This window comes from Ursus arctos, unplaced genomic scaffold, assembly GCF_023065955.2.
Source record: "Ursus arctos isolate Adak ecotype North America unplaced genomic scaffold, UrsArc2.0 scaffold_22, whole genome shotgun sequence".
NCBI lineage: Eukaryota > Metazoa > Chordata > Mammalia > Carnivora > Ursidae > Ursus > Ursus arctos.
The window spans coordinates 24,087,607-24,106,580 of NW_026622897.1; the positions used below are offsets into that span (position 1 = coordinate 24,087,607).

The window sequence follows — 18,974 nt, forward strand, 5'->3', positions numbered from 1 at the left end:
CTTCCAGCAGTCTCCTATTTGCTCGCTCTACCCCAGCCCCACTGGCCTCCATGCTGTAGGCTACATAGCCTACTCTCTCAAGGCCTTTGTACTTAAAAGTTCCCTCTACCTTCAAGGCTTCCTACTAACACCCAGTATTTTCACGGCTTCCTTTTCCTACCCTCATTAAGTCCCTGTCCTGATATCATCTCATCAGAGGAGCCTTGGCCAACTACCATGTCTAAAACGGCTCCTTCCCATCATTCTAGTCCCATTACCCTCTCCTCATTCTTGGAAGTACTTAATGCCCATAAGTATTTCCTTGTTCATCATCTGTTTTTCCCTATGAGAATGTAAGATCATTACCATATTTCCAGAACCTTGAAGAATGTCTGGCACATATTACCTGACTAGTAAGTAAAATAGTGGTTACATGAACAGAAGTAGAGAGACTTGAGATATATTTCTGAGGGAGAAAGATTAAACCAGCTGATAGTTTCAGATGCTGGGGAAGGATGGGGGCCATGGGGAGGTCAACTGAGCACGGTACCCTGATCACTGGACATGAGCAATTGACATCATTGCCTGAGATAAAAAGTTCGAAGGGAAGTCCATTTTGGACATATTAGATTTGAGCAGATAGACCATGATGAAAACTGAGAGGAAAGATTGAAAAGCTAATCTTAGAAAGCTAAGCTAAACTCATTTAATCTTCATAACAGCCCCATAAAAGGAGCTACTAAATCCTCATTTTACAGATGAAGAAACTGAGGCACAGAGAAGTTAAATAACTTGTCCAAGGTCACACAGTTAGCACAAGGGGAAAACAGGTTTGAACCCAGGGAGTCCAGCTCCGGAGTCCAAGGTCTTTCCCACCATCTGTGCTGCCTGCTGCAGGTCAATAGGAAATGTAACCTTCAAGAAACGGGCCCAGAGTTGAATGCGACTGATGCTGTTTGATATATAAAAATTAGTATCTTTTTTGCCTCTGCACTTCTTTGAAATTACGTTCCTTTGGTCTTTAGTTTCCCCCACTTTTTGAAAGCCATTAAATGCCGCACCTCTGTTAAAACAATATTTTATATGTATTAAAGAAGATATTACTGAAATTATTTATTATAATAAATCAAAATATCTTATTAAAATTAACTACCTTTATCATTCTTAACCCAACTACTGGAATATTTTAACTTGAACACATAGTTCGTGTAATTAATAGTTCCTTTTTTTTCTTTTTTAAGATTTAGTTATTTGAGAGAAGGAGAGCAGGGCAGGGAGAAGGGCAGAGAGGGAAGGAAAGAAGCAGACTCCCCGCCGCTGAGCAGAAAGCCAATGCAGGGCTCAATCTTACGACCCTGAGATCACAACCTGAGCCAAAATCAAGAGTCAGACGCTAACCAACTGGGCCACCCAGGTGCCCCGGCTCATGTAACATTCTACTGGCCAGTGCTGGGCTAGTTATCAGTGAGGAAAGGACAGAGCAGTACCAGATGAAGAGGATAAGTGGACAGGGGCCAGGTCACACAGAACCTTGTAGGCAGTGAATTTTATTTCAAGTGAAGGCAACTGCTAAATATTGTGAGAAGTGAGGTTTTAAGAAGCTCCCTCTGTGAGCAGTGTGGAGGTGGCTGCTCAAGCCAGGCCAGGCAAGAGTCAGCAGTGAAGAGACAGTGAGTGAAACCAGGCAAGTACAGAAGTAAGAACAGTGCCTCAACGGCAGTAACACAGACAGGAACAATGAGTGCAAGAGGGGTTAGCAAAGAAGGAGGGTTGCGGGGCGGGTAGGGTGTCAAAGACATGGAAGGAGATCCAGGCCAGGGAAGAGTCACTGATGAAAAGTGGAGGAAAGTCTCAAGATGAAGAAAGTGGTCACGACAGAAGGTGCTGGGCTCTACAGGGGTGCTTGGCTAACTCAGTCAGTAGAGCATGCAACTCTTGATCTCAGGGTCATGAGTTCGAGCCCCATGTTGGGTGTAGAGCTTGCTAAAAATAAATAAATAAATAAAAATTAAAAAAACTGCAGATGCTGTACACAGACCAAGTAGAGAACTAAAAAGCATCTGCTGGGGGCGGCCGGGTGGCTCAGTCAGTTAAGTGTTCAACTCTGGATTTCAGCTCAAATCACGATCTCGAGGTCATGGGATTGAGCCCCACGATGGGCTCTGCACTCAGCAGGCAGTCTGCTTGAGATTCTCCCTCTCCCTCTGCCCCTCTCCCCGCATGTGCTTTCACTCTCTCTCAAATAAATAAATCTTTAAAAAATAAAAATAAAAAATAAATAAAAAGCACTGCTGCTTTGGAAATTACATGCTCACTAAAGAGACATGGAGCAGTTGAAAAATGCTCACTGCAACAACTGGTGAGATGTGAATGTGGACTATAAGATAACAGCACGTCTATGTTACATTCTATATTCACATAGGGAATTTAAATACAGAAGAATTCTGTATTTACAGTATCTCTGAACTTATCATTTGTGGTTATGTAAGAAAATGTTCTTTTTTTTTTTAAGATTTTATTTATTTGAGAGAGAGCACACAGAGGGTGAGGGAGAAGCAGACTCCCCACTGAGCAGGGAGCCCAACACAGGGCTCGATCCCAGGACCCCGGGATCACGACCTGAGCCGAAGGCAGACGCTTAACCGACTGAGCCACCCAGGCACCCCGAGAGAATGTTCTTATTCTTCAGAGATTCATGTGGAAAATGTAGGCGTGCAATGTCTGCAATCCTCTCAAATGCAAAAAAAATGACAGTAATAATACGTACAGTAACAATGAGAGTTGAGTGTGGCAAAATGTTAACGTTAATAGTTGGTGGACCTGGTGAAGAGTACAGCTGACCCTTGAACAACACGAGTTTAAACCAGGTGGGCCAACTTATATGCGGATTGTTTGCAGTACATACTGTACATGTACTTTCCTTATGATTTTCTCATTAGCATTTTCTTTACTCTAGCTGACTTCATTATAAAAAACACAGTATGTAAAGTATGTGTTAATCGACTACTGTAAGTAAGACTTCCAGTCAATACTAGGCTACTAGTTAAGTTTTGGGGGAGTCAAAAGTTATACGTGGATTTGTGACTGAGTCGGAAGCAGGCACCCCTCAAACCTGCGGTGTTCAAGGGTCAACTGTATATGGGTGTCCGTTATAAAGTCTTAGGACCTTTCTGTAGCTTTGAAATTTAAAAGTAAAAAAAAAGGTGAAGGAAAAAAGAGGTCACTGGCGGCATTAGTAAGAGCACTCTCTGTGAGGTAATAAGGGAAGAGCCACGAGGGAGGAGGGGCAGAATGACTGAAAGGGACAGCTGTGGATGTCTTTCAACAAGTTTGGAGATAAAAAGGCAAATGATGATGGACAACAGAGGGGAGAGACGGTGAAGGACTTTTTTTAGTGTGAGACCCCTGAACGCATCCACAGGCTGAAGCAGAGCAAGTGGAGTGAACAGCGAAACAGAGCGAATACACAGGACAGAAGGGATGGTTAACTGAGGAAAAGAGGTCCCAGAGGAGGTAAAAGATGAAAGGATCAAGAGCAGAGGTTAATCTTAAACAGAAAACAAAACTCTTTCTTCCTCTGAGACAAGTAAAGTAGGTCAGAATGGAAATGAATACAGGGAGCCGGGGTGTAGGCTGGAAGCTGGAAGTGGCGGGTTTATGACAGAAGATCCTTTATGAAGCAGGAAGCAAGAGTTTGCTAAGCACGTGGAACTTAAGGAAAAGGTGAACATCTGAAACAGAGGCAGGAAAGACAACCAAAGGTGAAAGAATACGGGAATGCAACGACAGCTGAGAGGACGAACAAGCATGGTAACGCACCTGTCTGCGGCACACGAGAACTGAAATATGACCGCGGTCGGAGGAAACGTGCAGGAATTCCTGCCCTGACATTCCTTGCTTGCATCCTCCACAGACCATCGTACTGCTGTGGGGGGAAACGTGCCAGCACAGCAGACAGTGCAAACATTACACAAGGTCCCTGTCATAAGCCCGCTAAATGCAGGCAGGCTCCATCGGAAGAGATGGTCTACTCCTGCCTGAGGCCCCTGGCTGCAGGGAAATAAACCTTAGTCAGCTATCCAGGGGAATTCCTCTTTAAACCAGTAACTCACCAAAGCAAGGAATGCTGGTTTGAATCGAGCGGAGGTAATAAAAGTTTTGCAATAAGCCTGTCCCGTCCAGGTTTTTGGAGCTATCATGTTGTCCAGTTTAACAAAGCTCAAGGAGACAAGCTACACTTTCAGGGCCTCCTGCCAAAGCAAAGTCACCCCAGAAAGGGGAGAAGAGGCCTCCTCTGCTCCTCTCCATGGAACAGAGAGGAAACTGTGGCTTAATAGTGGCCCCAAACCATTTTGCAATCCCCAATGTAATAACTGACTCAGGGCAAAGATCATTAATGATGTTAAACCACTAAGTAAAACAAAGGCTTTTGGGAAAGAAGACTATCACCTGGTCCCAAATTATCATCCTACATTTTCCTTTTTCATTCCGAAGGAAAAAAGGTACTATTATAATCAGTATGTCTGGCAGAAATCACTTAACCAAGCGATCATACGCATCATTATCAACACTGGAAAAACTGACATCATGTGCGTCCTGAGGTGATGGTGGGAAAGAAGTAACATTTCCCATCTAGAGTTCTTGGTAAAATGTTTAACATCCCCCCCAAATTCAATCATGAGAAAACAAGAAGACAACTGCCCAGAAAGCGGGACATTTTAGAATTCAAGTGTCCTGGCCTCTTTAAAAATATCGGTGTGTTTTATATGCAACCACAAAAGACCCCAAACAGCCAAGGCAATCTTGAGAAAGAAAATCAAGTTGGAGAGGGGCGCCTGGGTGGCGCAGTCGTTAAGCGTCTGCCTTCGGCTCAGGGCGTGATCCCGGTGTTCTGGGATCGAGCCCCACATCGGGCTCCTCCGCTAGGAGCCTGCTTCTTCCTCTCCCACTCCCCCTGCTTGTGTTCCCTCTCTCGCTGGCTGTCTCTCTCTGTCAAATAAATAAATAAAATCTTTAAAAAAAAAAAAGATTTCTAAAAAAAGAAAAAAAAGAAAAAAAAAATCAAGTTGGAGAGATTATGCTCCTTTATTTCAAACTACACTACAAAGCTACAGTTATCAGAACATGATGGTACCAGCACAAAGAGACACACAGATCAACAGAACACAACAGAGTCCCGAAATAAACTACACTTATATATCAATCAATTTACAACAAAGGAGACAAGAATATACAATAGGGGAAAGAGTCTCTTCAATAAATCGTGCTGGGAAAACTGGACAGCTAAATGCAAAAGATTAAACTGGACCGCTTTCTTACACCGTACACAAAAATAAACTCAAAATGGTTTAAAAACTTAAACGTAAGGGGCACCTGGGTGGCTCAGTTGGTTAAGCTTCTGCCTTCGGCTCAGGTCATGATCCTAGGATCCTGGGATCTAGCCCTGCATCCAGGCTCCCTGCTCAATGGGGAGCCTGCTTCTCCCTCTCCCTCTGCTGCTCCCCTTGCTTATGCTCCCTTGCTCTATCAAATAAATAAGTAAATTCTTAAAAAAAAAAAAAAAAATCACTAAAAACTTAAATGTAGGGGGGCCTGCATGGCTCAGTCAGTTAAGTGCCTGCCTTTGGCTTACGTCATGATCTTGGAGTCCTCGGATGAAGCCCCACATTGGGCTCCCCACTCAGCAGGGAGTCTGCTTCTCCCTCTCCCCCTCACCTCCCCGCTTGTCTTTGCTCGCTCTCTCAAATAAATAATAAAATCTTAAAAAAAAATTTTAATTTAAGGCTGAAAATCCTAAAACTCCTAGAATAAAAACACAGGCAGTAAACTCTTGGGACATCAGTCTTAGCAATATTTTTTTGGATCTCTCTCCTCAAGCAAGGGCAATAAAAGCAAAACAAAACAAAACAAAACATAAACCAAACCAAATGGAACTACATCAAACTAGAAAACAAAGGAAAGCAAAGAAAACCATCAACAAAACAAAAAAGCAACCTGCTGAATGGGAGAACATATCTGCAAGTGACATATCCAATAAGGGGTTAGTATCTAAATTATATAAAGAAATCCAACTCAACACCAAAAAAAAACAAATAAGCCAATTAAAAATGAGCAGAGGATATAAATAAACATTTCTTCAAAGAAGATCTACAGATGCAGACAGACACATGAAAAGATGCTCAACATCACTAATCACCAGGGAACTGCAAATCAAAACCACAAGATATCGCCTTATACCTGTGAGAATGGTTATTATCAAAAAGACAAGAAATAACAAGTGTTGACAAGGATGTGGAGAAAATGGAACCCTTGTGCACAGCTGTTGAGAATGCAAAATGGTGCAGCCACTATGGAAAACAGTATGGAGTTCCTTAAAAAATTAAAAACAGAACTACCATTCAGGAATTCCACTTCTGGGTATTTATCTGAAGAAACTGACAACACTAATTCAAAAAGTGTGTATGCATCCCTACGTTCACCGCAAGATGATGTACACGAGACAAGCCGTGGAAGCAACTTAAGTGTCCATCGACAGATGAATGGGTGAAAGTGACTATATATATAAAGGGTTTATATATATATAATAGAATACAACTCAGCCTAAAAAATGAAATCTTGCCATTTGAGACAAATGGATGGACCCAGAGGATATTATGCTTACTGAAATAAGTCAGAGAAAGACAAATATCCTGATTTTACTTATATGTACAATCTGAAAAACAAAACAAATGAACAACCCACGAAACAGAAATAGACTCACAGATACAGAGAACAATGTGATGACTGTGCCTTGTGTTCGGGGGTGGGGATTGGGATAAGCAAAATAGGAGAAGGGGATTAAAAGCTATAGACTTCCAGTTATAAAAGGATACAATGTACAACACAGGGAATATAGTTAATAATACGGAACAACTTGTACGGTGACAGATGGTAGCTAGATGTATCACAGCAATCACTTCAGAATATACATAGAGAATCAGGAGGTACACCAGAAAATAATATAATATTGCATGTCAATTACACTTAAAAAAAGAAGTTATTGTTTTTGAAGTACAAAGAAAAAAGGGCAGAGGGCCCTAGGTTCAGGGAGCCAAGAGACATGAAATCCAAACACAATGCATGAACTTGAATAGACCCTGAATTTAAAAGGAAAAAATAAAAAATAAAAGGACACCACAAAGGAGACTTAGGGAACAACTGACGACATTTGAATATGAGATATTCTATGACATTCGCACAGTATAAAATTTCTTGAGTGTGATAACAGGACTGTGATTACATGGTAGAATGTCCTTGTTAAGAGATACATACATGCTGAAGTGTCTGACAGAAAAGTATCACGTTTTCTGCAAAGAGTGTTATGTATGTGTGACACACAAATACACGTATACACATACGTACATGAGATAAAGCAAATGATAAACTGTTTTGAAATTTATTTTTTGAAATTTTTTTTAAAGACTAGTCATAAAGGGTGCCTATAAGACACTAGTAATGTTTTATTTCTTGATCTGGGTGGTGGTTACACAGTTAAGTTCATTTTACAATAAATCATTTATGATTGATGTATTTCCTGTGTAAGTTAAAAATTTTTATGGAAAAAAAAAGAATAGCCTAGGCAAAGTGTTGCACACAATTAGTCTCTGAATCAGCGTCAGTACATGAAAACAAATACAACAAATGAAGAAAGGAGTACTCGCATAAGTGAACACGTTCCTACTCTTCCACTCCTGTCAAAAAAAGAATGCCAAACTGCTACGTACCTCGGAAGAGCTTCTGGGCAATGTGCAGAGGGTTCCCAAAGCGGAAGTTCTCCCCACTGAACAGGGCTAGGATGAGCTGGTTTTGCTGCTCAAAACTGTCTTCAGGAAAGTGAGGCAGAAACTGCTGGAGGTGTTCACGTTGAGAGTCACTCAAAACCTCTTGCCATGTTGAGAGGCTGACTACATCAAAGAATATCTCAGGCTAGGACAATTAGGAAAAAAGTAAACAAGAAAAACAAGCTTTTAAGTTTTTCTGTGAGTGGTAAAAATACACATAACATAAAATTTACCATTTTATCCATTTTCAAGGGTACATTTTTAAGTGTACAGTGATATTAAGTACATTCACACTGTTGTGCGACCATCACTACATCCAAATTTTTAAGTTTGTTTAAACCAACATGTCATTGGGATGCCTGGTGAGCTCAGTCGGTTAAGCGCCTGCCTTCAGCTCAGGTCATGATCCCAGGGTGCTGGGATCGAGCCCCGCATTGGCGGGCTCCCTGCTTAGTGGGGAGTCTGCTTCTCCCTCTGCCTGCCACTCCCCCTGCTTGTGTGTGCACTCGCTCTCTCTCTCTCTCTTCCCTCCGCTGACAAATAAATCAATAAAATCTCTAAAAAGAAAAAAAAAGTCATCGATCTTTATTCAATTCTCAAATCGTACAGATTAATGACTACATATAAACCACTATCTTATACCCAACAGTAAATAATAATCCAAAGGAAAAACAATCTCAGTAGAGAGAATCTCATTTGGAAACCATTTCTACCAACAAGGGGTATGATGGACAACTGAATTCAGCTTCAGATGAGGGGCAGGAAAAAGTGAACATGGGAGAGAGAGCATGAGGAGCTGAGTCGCCTGTGAAGAGCGACAAGCAGCAGGATGGAGTTCAATCTCAGTTCAATTATATACGGTATATCTTTACGTGCTGAGTACTAAGCTAGACTGGTATGCACACTGTCCCAGGGGGAAACAAACAAGGAATTACAATGTGGCTTAAGAAGCGCTGTTGTGCACAGAAGCACACAGGAGAAGCACATGTCCCAGACCCAAGGTGTCAGAGAACACCTACCAGAGGAAGTGACATTTAAGGCAGTTAAGGGATAAAAAAAGAAAAGAAAAAAAAGTGAAGCAGGAGAGTTGAAAATCCACAGAGCAGGGGCTTCCGGCTGGCTCAGTCGGTAGACCATGCAGGTCATGAGCTCAAGTCCCATGTTGGGCAGAGAGATTAAAGATACATAAAAATTTAAAAATCCACAGAGCAAAACCATAAAAACAGAAGAATAATTAATATGAAAGAAAGGATAGCAATTACTTATGGGAGCTTGAATGGTATTGGTAGCATTTTACTTCTTAACCCAAGTAGTAGCTACATGATTGTTTTATTGCTGTTTAAAATGTATACGTACTATACATATACCAATTTTATATCCTCCTTATGTGTGAGACAGTTCACTTTTTTAATACTGAAGAGAGTTGAGGTAATGTAGAACTAGTGCAGGGACACGGAGAGAGGGAAGGAGCAGCACACGGAAGAAAGAGGAGCAAGGGACCTATAACCATGTTAAGTACTGTGATATGATCCTAAGGACGAGAGAGAGCCATCAGACAGTGTAAGCAGGAGACAGCCCAGAAATCTCACCACTTACCAGGCGTCTCCTGCATGCATGTATGAAAGCACCTGAGTGTCCAGGATCTTCCCCTGAAAATCTTTTTTGCACACCACTTTATTCCTGTATCTGTGTCTGCCACAAAGTAGGTACTTGCTAAAACGAATGTTTGCTGACTAAACGAGTAACATAAAGAGATTCATCTGAAAGAATGTGCAAAGAAAACGTGGATGGGAAGGATATGTATGTCAACTTCAGTAGCTCTTACTTCAGGTGGCAGAGAGCATAAATGGTGGCTTTAATTTTATCTACAATGTTTGATATATGAGGAAAGAAAAAAATCTGAACCAGATATGACTAAATGCAATTCTCCCCTAAAACTGGATGCACAAATGAATGCTTGCTATATGACACTCTACACCTATCTGTATATGTGAAACATGGCAAAATAAACGAGATAACTCAATACATTTTTTGGCATACACAACGTCTTGCACATAATAAGCACTTCATAAGTGGTAGTCACCTTAATGATGATGATGACTACACAGCCTGCCTGGGAAAGGGGCCAAAAGCACACTGATATCCCAGCCCAGGACACGGACTACTAACTGACTAGAGGGTTACTTTATGGACAGATATGCCTGGGTTTTGTTTCACGATCCACAACGTGGATAACCAATTTAACGTAAACACATCCATAATTTTGTCCTTAAAATACATAATTTCTTGTTAACTGCTCAAAATTATCTGGCTAAAAATAGGGCTTAAATATCTAGCTTAGAGTTTCTTCTCTAATCACAATATTAAAGAATTTACATTAAAAAAGAGAGAGAGGGATATCACTCTGGTTGCAACGTAGAAAATGAAACCAAGAGGAGCACAAAAGACTGAAAACTTGTAGTGAGGAAAACGTTTAGAATAGCGGTTACGGGCAAGGTGACAAAGAGATGGTGGCGCTGCTACTACTTACATCCTCCAGAAGGTCCTCAGGCAGACTAACCCTGGTGCCCCCCAGGAGGCAGTCCTCCATAATACGTGTGCCATGGCCATCTCCACATGGACCCAGTTCCAGGGGATCCGTCAGCATATGGTCCAAGGAATCCATTGTTTATGTTCCACAGATAATCTAGACAAATATATGCAGTCACACCTCCAGACAGAAAGGCCAGAATCCCAGGGGTCTGGTTGATACTAACGCTCCTTCAAAAAATATTCTGGCCCAGAAAATAGCCAAACTCGACTCCAGTTTTATACTTTATTCTCCTACCCTAACTACAGCTATACACCTCTTCTCTCTTCTACCACTGCATTCTTATCTCAATCTTCAAATCTTTTCTAGTAGGTCTCTTGTTGCTCATAATGCTTCTACAATTAACTCCCAAATCTACAGAATTTCTTACACCTTCGTTCTACACTTGAGCAAAGTGAGACTTAGCAATTAAATGATAATCATAACTTAAGACTTCTCAGGCCAATAATCTCTCTACCATAAAATGATTTCTCAGGGCGCCTGGGTGGCTCAGTCGGTTAAAGCATCTGCTTTCAGCTCAGGTTATGATCTCCAGGTCCTGGGATCAAGCCCTGTGTCAGGCTCCCTGCTCAGTTGGGAGCTTGCTTCTCCCTCTTCCACTACCTCTGCCCCTGGCATGCTCATGCTCTCTCTCAAATATATAAAATCTTTAAAAAATAATTTCTTTAACAGTTATTGGGGTTTTTTTTTTTAGTAATTCTTTGTTATGCTTTCAGGAAGAAAAATCAACCATATAGACTAGTAAAGCTCAGACACTAACAATAAATTATTCAGTGAGAGCCTATTAAGTGCCAGGCCTTTCATGCATCTCATTTAATTCCTACAACTGTGCAAGACAGGGTCATCATATCTATCCTACGGATATTAAAACTGAGGGTCAAAGTAGACAAATAACTTGCCCAATCTCAGGGGTAATGAATGAATGAAACTCAGGTATGTCTGACTACAAAACACACGTTCCTAACACTACCCCTCCTGTATAAACTCTCAATTGCAATTGTGAAAGGGGAGCATGTTTATATGACTTTAGTCCACATAAACTCTGGGGTCTCCAAGCACCTGACCACAACAGCCAGTAAACTTAATAGCCAATCTGCCAACTCAAGGTCCATCTGATATTTATAACCATGTAAATATAATGTATTTTTCTCCTTCCTGTAATAAGTGAACATGGCTGGTCATCTTTAGAAATGTACATATCATAACAGCTTCAGAGGGGTGCCTGGCGGGTGCAGTCAGTTAAGCGTCCAACTCTTCTGTTTTGGCTCAGGTTGTGATCTCAGGCTCGTGAGGTCAAGCCCCATGTCGGGCTCCATGCTCAGTGGGGAGTCTGCCTAAGATTCTCCCTCTCCCACTGCTCCTCCCGCTTGTGTTCTCTCTCTCAAATAAATGAACAAATCTTTAAAAAAAAATCTTCAGAAAGCATCTTGTTCGGGTAATGGCTAGAATCAGCTGTAAAGTTGAGGCCACAGGATTGAACAAAACTAATAGGACCACAGCGAGCATGAACTTAATCACTCTACAAACATTTGCTAAATCAATTCTCCTATTCCTACCAAATGGACTAACAAGCACAATAAAATGGAAAGAAAAAAAAAACAGACTAACAGTCAAAATGCCAAACTTCTAGCCTAATCTCAGTTACCTTAGGCAAATCTTACCTTGCAAGGTGTCAATTTCCTTATTTCTAAGACAAAGGGGAGTTGTACCAGGTCCTCTGTACTGTTATTTTCAATCTTGGAATCCTACAATAAATAATTCTCCAGATGGATGACAATTTATATGACTTAATGCAGTCATATAAACATAGTAACATAATGACTTCTGACTCCAAAACTCTTAAATGATAAGAAAGCAGAGCTGTAATATTACTACTAAAATAAGCATCTTCCCACAAATTATTTCAAGTAATCTTTTAGAGATTTCGGATTTATGTAAAGATACTGCAGGAAGATCTGTGTTGGACAAAGCAGATGGTCTCCAAACAATTGTGCTCCATCACCGTTCAATACATGGAAATTACAACATCCTGAACATTCTTGGTGCCTAAATAACTGAAGCAGGTGAGAAAGCACATGGCGCATAAGTTTAACAAAACTTTAAAATAGAAAAACTGGCAGAAGCAACCTGATGCTTTAGAGCAAGGTAGTCTCTACAAAACTGACATAGAACAGGATAGTTAGCTGCAAAGCCAGGGTTCTACCTGACTCTTAAGAGGATCGTCCGTTTCACAACTTGTTCACAAGTTTCTTCAACTACGAGATGTGTAGCTAAATTTAATCTATTCGAGTGGCAACATTTGCCCTGCTAGAATAGGATCTCAAAATACAAAAAGCAGGGAGCTGCCAGAGGACTGGAACCCCGGAAGCCAAGGATTTCTACGTCTTGTGGCGTCCTGGACCTCCGTACTAGACAAGGAAAGTGTCTCCCAATGGCCTTTCCTCTGCACCGGGGCTATCCTTGCCTCCTGGACCCTCCCCAACGCAGAAGCTAAACCCTGGGCTGCTTCCGGAGCAAACGCCAGCTCCAAATCCACCGCCCCTGCAGCTAAACCCCTCCCCAGCCAACCCCGCCCTGCCCAAGGGCCGGGTACCGCCCCTCTAAACTGCACCTCTGCGCCCACGGCCCCTCCCCCACACCGTGCCTAACCCTAACCCCCACCCACCCGGCCGCCCGGCTCCCAACACGCCCGCTCCCCTGCCCCAGGCCCACAGGAGCAGCGACCCTCGGAGACCCAGCCGCTCCCTCCCTCCGCTCCCGGGCTACACTTTAACCCTTTCGCCGTCCTGGGCCCGCCCTCACCTGAGCCGCAGGCGCGGGTCTCCCAACCCGCAGCGCTTCTCGGCCCGCGGGCTCCCGGACGCGCTCGCTCCCGCAAGGCGTCTCGGTGCGTGCACGCTCCGGGCTCGGGCGGCGGAAGGGGCGGGGTTGCGTGGGGCGGGGCCTGGAGGGTGCCGGGGGCGGGGCCGCGCGGGGCGGGGCCTGGGGCGGTGCAAGCCCGCGCTGATAGGTTTGGGTTGCAGTTTGCACGCGGCCTGTTGGTCTCACCTGCCATAGGAGCTTCTTCGGAAGAGTGTCTGTAGTCTTTCCCTGGTTGCAAACTGAGGCCCATGAATGAGTGAATGCAATTTTATTAGCCTGCAGAGAACATACGCTGTACCAGGCACTATGCTAAGCACTTTCTAGCCCATATCTTTGTACTACACCTGTGTGCTCTTAGACACTATTCCCATGTTACAGCTGAGAAAACTGCAGTTTCTTGAGTTTCAGGGAGGAAAACACAGACCCCGAGCCCGTGCCCCTGCGTATTCCCGTATCTTCCTCCTGTCCCTGGGCCCCTGACGTTCGGAAAGAAAGTACACACACATCGAAGAAATACAGTTAAAATCAAACTCGATAACGTTCCTCTTGTTAAGAATCTAGGTCCCTTTCTTATTCAGTGGGTCTTATTTGGAAAAGCTTCAGACTACTTAGTACACAGCTTCTCCCACCAGTCGTGCAGAGACGTCTCATCATCAGGTCTGGACGGATGGAAGTACATCTGGGAAGCTGGCAGGCCAAGCTAATGCTCCTCCCTTGTTGGAAAATGGTTTCTAAAGAAAGCCCATCTTTGCTCTCCTGCTGGCTGCCCACCTGCCCTTAGTTCTTGCCTGTTAGACCATGGGGAGGCTCTTGAATTAGAAACCACCAACTAAAAGGACGGGTTGGGGTGCCTGGGTGGCTCAGTCGTTAAGCTTCTGCCTTCGGCTCAGAGCGTGATCCCAGGGTCCTGGGAGCGATCCCCGCATGGAGCCCCGCATGGAGCCCCCGCATCGGGCTCCCTGCTCGAAAGCCTGCTTCTTCCTCTCCCATTCCCCCTGCTTGTGTTCCCTCTCTCGCTGGCTGTTTCTCTCTGTCAAATAAATAAATAAAATCTTTAAAAAAATAAATAATAATAAAAGGGCAGGGGACCACCATTCCACAGTTGTCAATCCTGAGTTCCCTTACATTGTGTCTCTGACGAGGCCAGCGTGAACCAGAGTCAAAAAAAATTGGGGTGCCTGGGTGGCTCATTCGGTTAAGCGATTACTCTTGATTTCAGCTCAGGTCAGATTTCAGGGTTGTGAGATAGAGCCCCACCAGGGCCCGCCGTTCAGGGAGGAGTCAGCTTGAGATTCTTTCCCTGTGCCCCTCCCCCCTCCCAGCTCATGCACCCACGTTCTAAAATAAATAAATATCTTTTTTAAAAAAAAATTAACAATCTCAGTAGTTCTTGTAGCTTCACACATACAAACAAGGAAGATGTTTATTAAAAAAAAATATTTATTAATTTTTACACCTGCTGAGTAGCACAAGACTATTAACACTATAACTCACTGAATGTACAATAAATGTTCACATTTAAATAACAGGATAGGGTCAATAGTTTCAACCTGTGGGTCAGCTTTAGCATCTCATGAAGTGCTTTTTAGCCCTAGATATCTTGAGTTTTTTTTTTGAAAGGATAACTCCAAATCAAAAAACAATTCAAGAAGATCAAAACAATAGGTTTTTCCAGAGTAGGAATTTTACATGATGAAATGTCTATTTATGCGGGCACAAATCAAACAATAAAAATGTAAAATCTGTATGTAACCTACTCCAAAATCTCCACACCGCACTGATTGAAGTCTAGAGTGCCAATATGTCCTAAGAGAGGCCACAATACAAACATTGGCTACATACTTTTTTTTTCCATATTGGTCTTCAGATGGCTTATAAGCCACCATCTCTTCAAATCCAAGTCCTTTTGAAAATCTGTTAACTTGGAACGGACATGCAGAATACCTGATCTTAAAGAAGTGTTGTTTGGCTTGACTGCCACCTGCATCTCTGGTTGATAATACACAACTTAGTTTTAGATCCTTTGCTTATTCCACATATAAGTACAAAAAGAGAAAAAGAAAAAAACTTGGCTGAGAAAGAAATAGAGTCCTTCCAAACTATTTTCTTCTGTGTATTTTAACAACTTGAAATAACCGGCATAAAATGAACATTCCATTCAGTGATAGTTTTCTCTTTTAATCAAGAAGTTATTCCTGAAGGAAGGGGAGGTACCTTTCTGGTTCAAATTTAAAAGGACCCAATAGGGACAAATTTAAGGTGTAAAAATTAAACTGGACCTTTAGCAAAGTCTAATATTCTTCACCTAGCAAGTCTTTCTAGACTGGACACTGGGATATTTACAATCATTACATTGTGGGACTTTGGAACCCAGAGTCTCTGTTTTGTGACTCAGGGTCAATATTTTCTATTGAAAACATCACCATTATTTCTTTGTTACCAAAGATAGAGTCCGTCCCTAGTCTCTACACATTTATCAAGTAATTTTCTCAAGTTCTCTTAGTGCCCAGATTTTCAGGGATAACTAAATAAATGAGGTCTCAAAAATAAAGTGCAAAATGTACATATTAGTAAAGTTATTTCAACAGAATCATTTCTTTTTCAAAAAGGTGTCTTTACCATAAAGAAGCTACTATACTTTTTTAGTTTATAGAACCAGTTTTTACCCAGATACGTAAATAAAATAGATCAGTTAACTTCATTTGAAATTGAACTTAGGTCTTTCTGTTTGGGAGTAATAAGTTCCATCACACGATAATTACTCTAAAAATGTGTTAGTAATGTCACAAAAAGTTGTTAAAATACAAACTGATTTCTGCAGTGTTTTATGTATACAATTGGAATGCACAGTAAAAAGGAGGGAAATATTTTTTCCCCATTGAATTCATAGCCAAGAAGACAGCAAACAGGAACACATTTAAGAAAAACTATCGCTGAGGCAGATTTTTTTTCCTCCCAAATGACAGTATAAGATGCATAAAGACTGGATTTCTTCCACATCCCTTATAATTACCTTGACATATAAATGGTCCCCACATTCTTATTCTAAGTTGGTCATCTTTCCAAAAGGTCCAGGTGAGTTACAATATGTATAAGTTAAAAGTGTTAAAAAAAATAAGGAGGGCCAACTTTCCATCCAACTTGAAAGAATGTTCATTTTAAGACAGCATGAGAAGTACTAAAATACACTGAATGATGTGAGAGTCAAATGTACACCTGATAAGAACAAGGAATTTATCCTGTACCAATGAATGGTAGATGGGTCCTGCAAGGCAGGACAAGGTTTCAGTGCTTTTCACTTTATCACTATGTAATTATCTTAGTAATTTTTCTGGGTACCAAGACCTCAAACACCACCTTCTTAATACACCACAACCAGAGAATGGGAGGCAAAGCTTTAATGTAGGAGTTTAAATTCTGCTGACATCCAACAAACCTTTTCTCTTACAGGGAGTCTACCGTTGTGGGGTAATAAAGTAAGATTAATCAGAACAGGAGGTTTTGGCCTCAGTGGCTGAAGGCCAGCATCTGTGCAAAGTACTACCAATAGTAGCCCGACAACAGTTTTCCCAAAGAGGCAAGTTGTTGTTGTGGTTGTTTTAAATCAGCAATAAGAAAAATCTAGACGATGGTTTTTCCTTCAGAACATCACTGTCAAACCTCTGTTTCATCATCTTTATTTTCGTATTCAATAGGCTCCCCTTGTTAAATTACTGAAAATGCAAAATCAGAAGATGAAGCAGTTCTGACCGAATAAAATGCCCCTCTCCTCCGGTACCGTGGCTTGGAATGAAGAAGTCCAGTGGCCATGGACTTGGCACATCCTTTCTCCACCTTTGGTACAAACGTGATACACCACTTAGTATTTCCACAAAGGAAAAGTAAGGCCTAGCAATGTGTTAAAAAACCAACTCAAGAGTAAGGCGAAGTTTCTCCACCTTGAAATCCACTTTCCCCTGAAAGATCTCCATTCCATGGCAGGAGCTCCTAGGGTTTGAAGAGTCAATTTGGTAAAGATGACCTTGATAAAAGGAGCCCCAGTGTGCGTAGAGTGTCAAAACGGTGGTTTCCAAATTCTTGAGTGAATGATAAATCTTAAAAAAGGAGTTCCAAGTGTTGGAAGCTTTCAGACTTATGGATGAGAAAAGACATGATGTGACTGCTGGATTCAAGCTCAAGGGTAGAAGTTAAGGTTTGGTGATATGCACTTCGCTGCTCCCATTCCCGTTGGTGGTGGTCGTGATGATGTACTGTGTGGGCTGCTGTTGGCTGGTGGTCTGGGGGTCCAAGTCACTGTGTGTAGCTGGCTGAACCTGGACTCCCGCGGAGAGAGCGGAACCTTGCTTTTCTTCCAATTCTGGTTGACTTTCTGATAACACATAATGACCCTAGAATAAAAAAAGATCTTAGAAATCTGAAGTCTAAAGGAGTGGGGGAGGTTCTTGGTGGAGAGAGAAAGAAGGAATATGAAAGGAAACATTACAAGGTGACACCAAAATAGGCAACGATGTGAGTACCTTCGAGGGGATGGATCAGAGCAAGAGACTACAAAGGTAATTTAAGGGACCGCATCAGGTGTTCTACCAAAGGATCTAGTCAAGCGCTTCAGATACAGAAATTTGCATGACAATAGTGACCTCTGTGGCAAAAGAAATGTGGGCTATTGTACCGCTCCTAAGAATTTAGATAGTCATACACAACTAATGAATCATCGAGCCTTACATCGGAAACCGGGGATGTACTGTATGGTGACTAACATAATATAATAAAAAATCATTAAAAAAAAAAAAAAGAATTTAGATAGTCATAAAATAAGATTGCTGTCAATTAATATTTAAGAGTAATACAAACTTGGGGCGCCTGGGTGGCACAGCGGTTAAGCGTCTGCCTTCAGCTCAGGGCGTGATCCCGGCGTTATGGGATCGAGCCCCACATCAGGCTCCTCCGCTATGAGCCTGCTTCTTTCTCTCCCACTCCCCCTGCTTGTGTTCCCTCTCTCGCTGGCTGTCTCTATCTCTGTCAAATAAATAAATAAATAAATAAATAAATAAATAAATAAAATCTTTAAAAAAAAAAAAGAGTAATACAAACTAGATCACAGAAGAGATAAAGTTTCCTTAAAGAGACAGAATGGCTCCCAAGACAGGGAGTCAAGATCAGTGGTTCCTAGACTTCAGAATTTCATAGACCAGCAAATTAAAGTAATAATAAGTATTGCCAAATTTTATTTTGCCAAGTAACGTTATTTTTAAGATGCTACTGTCAAATGAGAGAAATTTTAAGACTCAAAAGTATAAGAAGAATACAACCTTAGAATAAAGTCCCTCGCATTGAATCCATTTAGCTTTATGAAAACAGGCATTGTCATTATTTTTCCTCTGATCATGAAAACTTCACAGACCTGGAGCTAGCTATCTCCTTAAGTTAATGTTTTTAAAGAAAGAATATGTCCCTTGGCAGGGTAATCGATCTGCTAGATAGGCTAAGAAAAAAAGAAGTCACAGAAGAAAACCCAGACAGTGGCCTTTCCAAGCACTGTCCAGAAAAAAAGCCATAGGCAAATACCCATTTGATTTCCCTAGGGCCATGTGCTCAGAGTCCACACTCATCAATCTCTGGTTAGGATTTGGTTTCCCATGTGGGTCTTTCTCTAGCAGGAGGAGGCTCGTTCTCAACCTAGGGTCCATGGTCTACTAGGTGGTCCACAGGTAGGCTTTAGAGAT

General features: G+C 41.9%; 2 protein-coding genes across 6 annotated transcripts in view; both read right to left on the reverse strand.

Moving 5' to 3' along the window:
- Positions 1-13,301, reverse strand: part of NFRKB (nuclear factor related to kappaB binding protein) — a 37,599-nt gene extending 24,298 nt beyond the window's left edge. For 2 of the 5 annotated variants that reach the window (XM_026505401.4, XM_026505398.4), the window contains exons 1-4: positions 13,192-13,301; positions 12,051-12,134; positions 10,330-10,485; positions 7,743-7,944 (exon numbers count right to left, since the gene is read on the reverse strand). In XM_026505401.4, coding sequence (XP_026361186.1) covers positions 7,743-7,944; positions 10,330-10,464 — 337 coding nt within the window. In that variant the 5' untranslated portion in view covers positions 10,465-10,485; positions 12,051-12,134; positions 13,192-13,301. The remainder of the gene's footprint in view (positions 1-7,742; positions 7,945-10,329; positions 10,486-12,050; positions 12,135-13,191) is intronic. The other 3 variants (XM_048217180.2, XM_044386528.3, XM_048217181.2) reach the window with 2 other exon arrangements.
- A 1,372-nt stretch (positions 13,302-14,673) lies between these two features.
- The window catches only part of PRDM10 (PR/SET domain 10), a 94,025-nt gene continuing 89,724 nt past the window's right edge, over positions 14,674-18,974 (reverse strand). Inside the window, exon 22 of the mRNA XM_026505397.4 lies at positions 14,674-17,639. Coding sequence (XP_026361182.1) covers positions 17,439-17,639 — 201 coding nt within the window. The 3' untranslated portion in view covers positions 14,674-17,438. The remainder of the gene's footprint in view (positions 17,640-18,974) is intronic.